The 7,759-nt window shown below is 33.9% G+C and overlaps 1 protein-coding gene across 1 annotated transcript in view; it reads left to right on the plus strand.

The window, feature by feature from the left end:
* The first annotated feature begins 6,321 nt into the window (after positions 1-6,321).
* The window catches only part of LOC107701919 (nuclear receptor subfamily 6 group A member 1-B-like), a 14,013-nt gene continuing 12,575 nt past the window's right edge, over positions 6,322-7,759 (plus strand). The window contains exon 1 of the mRNA XM_016504073.1: positions 6,322-6,400. Coding sequence (XP_016359559.1) covers positions 6,322-6,400 — 79 coding nt within the window. The remainder of the gene's footprint in view (positions 6,401-7,759) is intronic.

Here is a 7,759-nt window from a genome sequence, read left to right on the forward strand (position 1 = left end):
GGGGGGTCGGCTGGGATCTCATCATGTCCTTGGATCTGAATGATGAAGCTCTGGAAAATGGAAAATAAATGGATATTCAGGTTACATATCACTACTACATCTGTACAGCTCCCCTCCCGATCCCTCTTTCCTTCCATCAGCCAAGTGGAACAGAAGACATCTGGGCAGCCTCATCCTTCTCTTCTGCAGGCGGGGGGTGGGGTGTTGGTGTGTGTGTGTGTGCTTTTGTACACATATGCCTCTATACCTGTGTGTGTATATGCATGCCTGGACTGTGTGTGTGTTTGTTTGTCCTATGTGAATACAGATGGTGCAGCGCAGTATCATGCTGTTTTTTTAGCTTACAACCTATTCCATTGCTTCTCATGGACTCCAATTTATGATGTACAGATTCATAAAAGACCATATCAATTGCATGTATAAATAAAAATCAACATTGATATTAATATCAATAAATTTACATATTAATATTTTTTATTAATGTTCTATTATTGTCATTTAAAAATGTAAATACATTTTATATAAAATAAATTGTGTATAAAATGCGCATTTATTAATATTATTATTAATATTAATATATTTAGCATTGTAAACAAAATGTTCTATTATTAAATTGTCATTTCAGTTGTACATAAAATACACATTTTTAAAATATTAATATCAATATATAAATTTTTTATGAAAAATAATGTTGATATATTTATTTTTCATAAAAATATTTCCATTTGATGACATTAAACTCATTTAAATTTTATATAAATACACATTTAGCGTTATTAATATCAATGTATTTAATACTGTTTATAAAAACATTTTATTTGCCATCATATTAATATCACTAAATTATATAATTTAAATAAAATTTTACAATAGTAATTTTATAAATATTTTCAGTGACCACAAAGTATTTGCAAACTTTAAAGGCACAAAATCTATGAATTTTATTGCTTTATATTGAAAATATCATACGAAGTAGTATATATTTTGAAAAAAAAGTTTTTATTTTTTTTGTATTATAAATGTATTTTGATTTCTTGTTTGAATAAAAACATTTTACATAAAATTTGACAAAACCATAGATATACTATTATTTATATTATAATTGATAAACTCTGGTTGTCAAACTTTAGTGCAACATGCAAACGCCACTTGGTTTGATATTTTGCTATTAATTGCAGTGATGTTCAAACATTTTAATGTCAAAACATCTTAAGTGTCCAAAAACTTTTTAGAGCCACTGTATGTGTATATATAACTGAAAAACACAATTTGGTGAACCACTAATGGAAATTATAGCAGTATTACTAGATTGAGCAGAACCAGCCCTATAGATATCTTACCTGTTTAACATCATCCAGAAGTTAAATACTGTAGCTTAATGGTCTGAGGAGGGTTGAGTGGGATGGAGTGAGAAAATGTATGGCACAGAAGGCAGACGGTGAACATTCGCTACTGTAGCTCAGTGTCAACGGCCTACAGCCATCACAGATATTAGATTATCTTCAAGGAGCCTGCGGTTGGTGGAGTGCGTGTGTGTTCTGCTCCACCATATGCCGTTGATAGCTGGAGTGTGTGTGTGGAGCCATGCGTGTGGCAGATCAAAAATCCGCAGCTGTCATCGAGCCAAAGAGATCAAACTCATACACACACACACACACGTGGCACTTTCTGAAGAGGTCGCGGAGGTCACGTCCTGAGGGACAGAAGTGAGAGGACTGGGCAGATGGGTGTGTGTGTGTGTATGAGAGGAAGATAGATAGAGAAAGTGTTGTTTTAAGAAAGAGAGAAGGCTTTGTTTTAAAGAGCTCTTGATGTTTTGTGTGGTACGATGAACTGCTGTTCAGCGTTTGAGTGTGTCCATTATAAGAACATTTTAATGTTCATTATAGCTTGAAATAGATTATGATAATAGCCGAAATGCCTGCAAACATGTTTATTGGAGGAATTTACTCATGCTTGTCACTCAAAACTGTTAAAGCTACTTATAATTTAAAGTCAATTTAGAAAAGCAGCTAACTACAAAGAATGTATTTAAATATCAATGATTTAACAGCAATTATTTGGCGCAAAACAATGAGGACCTCAACGGCAGACATAGTATTAAACAAATTTACAAAAAAAAAACAAAAATCTTATGGTTAACAAAAACTATTAAAAATAGTTTTAGTGTTAATTGAAATAAAGTAAAATAAATGTATATAGAAAAAATTTTAAATGGGAAAATTAAATAAGTTTAAGCTGAATTACTAAAACTGAAATAGATATAAATTAAAGCTAAATAAAAATATTTTTTAAGAAAGCAAAAACGAATAAAAATGATAACTTACTAAAAATGAAACTAAAAATGTTGAACATTTTAAAATCCAACTCAAAATATTAATAAATATTATAATGGTTTATAAATAATACTAAAATAACACAACAAATAAACCTAGAAAACTTTCTTTAATTTATACAAGTCAAAAACAGTAATGACTACTTGTGTCTTTTAGAAAATGTTTAATTCTGCTGTATAAATACCAACATCCTAATGTCCCCTTTTTCTCTTCCCCTCATATCCTCTCACTCTTTCTCTCATCTGCAGGTTTTTATGAAGAGAACTCCCTTCAGGATGACACAGGTGAGGGAACTGTCTGTGCTTGATCTCCATGCTGACACCTACTCGTTTCTGTGCTTTGTGTCTCAAACATATATGTTAGATCATAGGGACTAGTGAACACTATATTGTGATTGTTTTTTTTGTTTTTTTTTAGGGATAATAAAAATGAACATTCTTAAAATGAACTTAAAAATGATCATTCCTTCATCATTTACTCACCCTCATGTTGTTCCAAACCTGCATGAGTTTCTTTCCTCTGTTAAACACAAAGGATGATATTCTGAGGAATGATGGTAACCAAGCAGTTAGCCATTGACTTCCATAGTATTTCTTCCTCTTGCTATGGAAGTCAATGGCAAAATATCTTCTTTATGTTCAACAGAAGAAAATAACTCATGCATGTTTGGAACAGCTTGAGGGTGAGTAAATTATTATTACAGAATGTTCATTTTTGGGTGAACTATCCCTTTAAGGGATAAGAGTTGAGTCTATTGTGACATTCTGGAATAAAACTCAAATAAAGAGGGAATTAAAAAAATAGCATCCAGCATAAAATGTGACTGCAGTACTCAGCTTCACCAGTAGAGCATGTCACAGAGCTCTCTCTCATTCTCCAAAGCTCTGGTGAAATTGCATCTTTTAGGGGTTAGAATTAGTTCAGGAGCTTCTGATCTTATGTTGCCAACAAATCCTTCTCTGATGCATGCATGCTGTTGTAAAGCTGTACAAGTGAGGGTCAAACATTGTTAGAGAAAGCAGTTGATTTATGTGAGAAACCAATTAAGCCGTAAAGCGGCGGAAGAACGTTCCAGAAGCACACACATACTGGTGACATCACCTTCACTCACTGTGGCAGTGGAGTCAAAGTTAGGTCAGCAATCAGGCACCAATAACAAGCAGGAATTGTAGGCATCTGATTGGCTACAAGTATTTTGGTGATTTTTTTTTTTTTTTTTTTCAAAATTATAATATTTAAAGAAATAGTTCACACAAAAATGAATATTTGCTGAAAATGTCCTCAACGTCAGGCCATCCAAGATGTAGATGAGTTTGTTTGTCCATTAGAACAGATTTGGAGGAAATGTAGCATTACATCACTTGCTCACCAATGGATCTTCTGCAGTGAATGGGTGCTGTCAGAATGAGAGTCAAACAACTGATAAAAACATCACAATAATCCACAAGTAATCCACACCACTCCAGTCCATCAATTAATGTTTTGTGAAATGAAAAGCTGCGTGTTTGTAAGAAAAAAATCTATCATCACGACTTCAAACTGTCACTTCTGGGAAAAATGTGAGTCCATAATACATAATGACACTTCTTCCTGTGAAAATGTCCATCACCTGTTGTTCTCTCACATCAAAATCCACCGACATATTTGTTTAGATCTGTTTTGGACTATGTACGCTTGTAAACGCTGCTTGATTTGTGCATATTTCTCTCCTGATTCAGACAAGAAGACTTTTTCACTGGAGAAAGAATGTATAGAGGACTTGTTTTGAAGTTAAAAGCATCTTAATGATGGATTTTTTTTTCTTTTTCAATCATGCAGGTTTTCACTTAAGTCGTAAATTGATGTACTGGAGTCTATTTTAATTGAGGATTATTGTGATGTTTTTATCAGCTGTTTGCACTCTCATTCTGACGGCACCCATTCACTGCAGAGGATTCATTAGTGAGCAAGTGATGTAATGCTACATTTCTCCAAATCTATTCTGATGAAGAGACAATTTTATCTATATTTTGCATGGCCTGAGGGTGAGAAGATTTTCAGCAAATTTTCATTTTTGGGTGAACTACTCCTTTAATATTATAATTCCTATAGTATTCCTAATATTAAAATATTACAGAACATTTAATTATTCAGTTTAGTGTCACTCTATGAAAGTATTTGACCACTGAATGCTGCGGTTAACCAGACAGAACCAATATTTTAAACTCCAAGATAGCTGTTTAATAAAAACCAAAAGTGCAGCATTGCTTACCTTACATTTTACACCATCCTGTGCTTGTTGAGTGAAGGTTTGAGACGTTTATGCTGTTTTCTCAGCTAATTTGACATCTATAGGCCAGTATTTTGTCTGCAAAGGTCTGTTAGTAGTTTTTTAGGTCTGAAGGTCACAGATGTAGTGTCTGAAATGTCTTACCAGACGATGTTCCAGTGTTCCTACTGCAGTTTGCACTCATTGGTCAGTGAGTCGCTCGCATGTTAAACCCAACGACATCAATGAATGTATATCGCAGCCGTAATAATGAGAAAAGCTGTGATCGGTTTGCTAGGAGAGAGTTGACATAGTATATGGTAATTTCAGGGCACAGCCAACGGTCGATGGTTTCTTATATACATCCAAACTCACCGACAGCGTTGAATGTTCCCAGAATGCACCAGGTGTGTCTTTGCGTATCCCAACCTCAATGTTAAATATGCTGAATCTTATGTTGATTTATCCTTTGATTAAACGCGTGTGTTAGATCACACTAGGAGATTGTATAATTATATGCTAATTTTTCTTTTCTTTTATAGCATATAATTATTATCGTCTGCTCAGGGAAAGCATATATTATTATTTAGAGAGAAATTATGTGGTTGTAATCATCTGCTATTGTATGATGCTCTTTAGTGGTATTCATTTGAATTAAAAATGAGAAAGCAAGTTGTACACCAAAATACATACATTATACACTATTATCCTGTAAAAGAGTTGCTGCCATTTATTATGCTTGAGAAGCTTCTAATGCTAATAAATTACCAAAAAGTACCATGTTTTTTTTATTATTCTTTGAAATACCATGTAAATAGCTTTGTTTCTGAGTGTAGTAATCATTCCATACCATGGTATATATCAAAATACTGTGGTATTTTTTTATGTGTACCATGATGTTCTTTGGTGCACCCTTTAAATACCGTGGTAAATGGATGTGATAACCATTAAGTAGCTGGGTAAATGTAAAAGTACCATGGTATTAGTATGTTTTTTGATCTATGTACCATGGTATATGGTACATGGATATGAAAATCATTCAGTACCATGGTATATAATAAGGTGCTATAATTTTATCACAATGCCATAATAGTTCTTGATGCAATACAGACACTGATTTCTTTTAAAATAATAATTCGATTCTAATTAGCAATGCAGTCATTTGCATTTGCAGTCATTTACATATGCAAAATTTATTTAGTAGAACTGGGTCAGTGTCACAATCCATAAAGCTGAACCAACTGAATCAGACAAAAGAGCAACTGAACTTACAGTGAGATATGGAGAAAGCTACAAATACATTAAAAGAGAACATTCTTACCTTGATATATTTACCTCGACTCTCCAGTCGTGTTGACTCTAATCAGATAAACAAGACTAGCTGCTTGTCGTCTAAAGAGTTAAATGATAACTGGAGAAATGCCTGCTTCTTCTCTTTCTCCCATGAAGAAACTGCCATGGTAAACAAACATGCTGGATGAGTCACTACAGAGCCAGCATCCTCGTTGTTAGTTTGCTGTATTTGAGATGACCTATATATGACCCAAAAGATGTGCCGCTACGAATTTGGACATGTGCATTGAGTGATGGATTTTGATTGGCTGAGATTCCTGATGCTCTGAATTGGAGCTCTCTGATTGGCTGAGGCTGAGTTCATTTGCATAGACAGAGAGACAGACAAAAAAAGACAAACAGAAAGAGGCGGGAGACTCTTGGGAATAATTGATGAAAGATATAATGATCAAAGAGAACAGAGGAGATGTGGTAGATGGATACATTTCGCCATCGGGCAGTTATCATCCGCTTAATTTATACGGTTTGTTACGCTCTGCCTTCAGCTGGGAGCAAAAACACACACCTGTCTAAAAACAACAAAACATTTTTATGTGTGTTTGTGAGTTTGTTTTGCCCCTAATCATTCTGGACACTCTAGGGGTGCATTTCCCACAATCCTCTTTGCCTGTGGTGACCCTCTCGCACAACATGTGTTAACTAGGTCAATGCAAGTACATAGGAACATATGAAGTAACCAGGCATATCTAAAACCCCATAAAATAGGACTGGGGCTCACAGACCAATGATCTAGATGCTGGATCAGGTCACACCAGGTTCTTCTGCAGGTTTAAATCCTTCATTCCTCCCAATCAGAAGGAAGATTGATAAGTTACACTCCTCTGTGAAAATGAAATTTACAGCAATAGTATTGTGTAGTGTAAATACCCTTGTGAAGAAGTACACTTGAACACAATTTGTGAGTACTTAATACAGAAATAATATACTTAAAAGGAATATTCATAAGTGCAAATTTAAAGGGACAGTTCACCCAAAAATACAATATTCTGTCATCATTTACTCACTCTCAAGATTTTCCAAACCTTTATGAGTTTCTTTCTTCTGTTAAATATAAAAGAAGATATTCTGAAGAATGTTGGTAACCAAACAGTTGATGGTTGCCATTGACTTCCATAGAATGGAAAAAATACTGGAATGTTACCAACATTCTTCAAAATATAATCATTTGTGTTGAGCAGATGAAAGGTTTGGAACAACTTGTAAGTAAATGATGACAGTATAATATAATGTTTACAGACACTTAATTGCATGTTATTTACAATTAAAAATATATATGATAGTATGTAATTCTATATGATACTATGTATAAAGTGTATAATAGTTTAAATGTATATTAAATGCGGTTCGCAGGGATGGGCAAAGATACATCAAAATGTATTTTAAAATAAAATACCAAATACCTTAATTTTAAGTGTATCAAAATAAACTACAAAATACAGCAGCCACACCAAGTATCAAAATAAACTACTGTATTTTTGTATTTTAAAAAACCATCAATTGGCCTATTTGATCTATCTCTTCACCAATACACTGATGTTTGTGAACAAGTGAACAATGTTTGATAGCAACAGCTTTTCTCTGCCCGAGTCATGCAATAAATCGTGCAATTGCACCAAGCACATCACATTCTATTACTCATTCATCTATGCTTCCTTTTGAATGAATGAATGAATAATTCCTGGCTGCTAAACGAATATATTTGCTTTCCCCAACAGGCCTATCTATGTAAACAATTTAGAACAATTTCCGTCGATTCACACTTTATATCATCCCCACGATATGTATTGTCATATCACCCAGCCCTAACCTGCAGTAATGCTTT

Source organism: Sinocyclocheilus anshuiensis, unplaced genomic scaffold (assembly GCF_001515605.1).
Source record: "Sinocyclocheilus anshuiensis isolate Anshui unplaced genomic scaffold, SAMN03320099.WGS_v1.1 scaffold1184, whole genome shotgun sequence".
Classification (NCBI taxonomy): Eukaryota; Metazoa; Chordata; class Actinopteri; order Cypriniformes; family Cyprinidae; genus Sinocyclocheilus; species Sinocyclocheilus anshuiensis.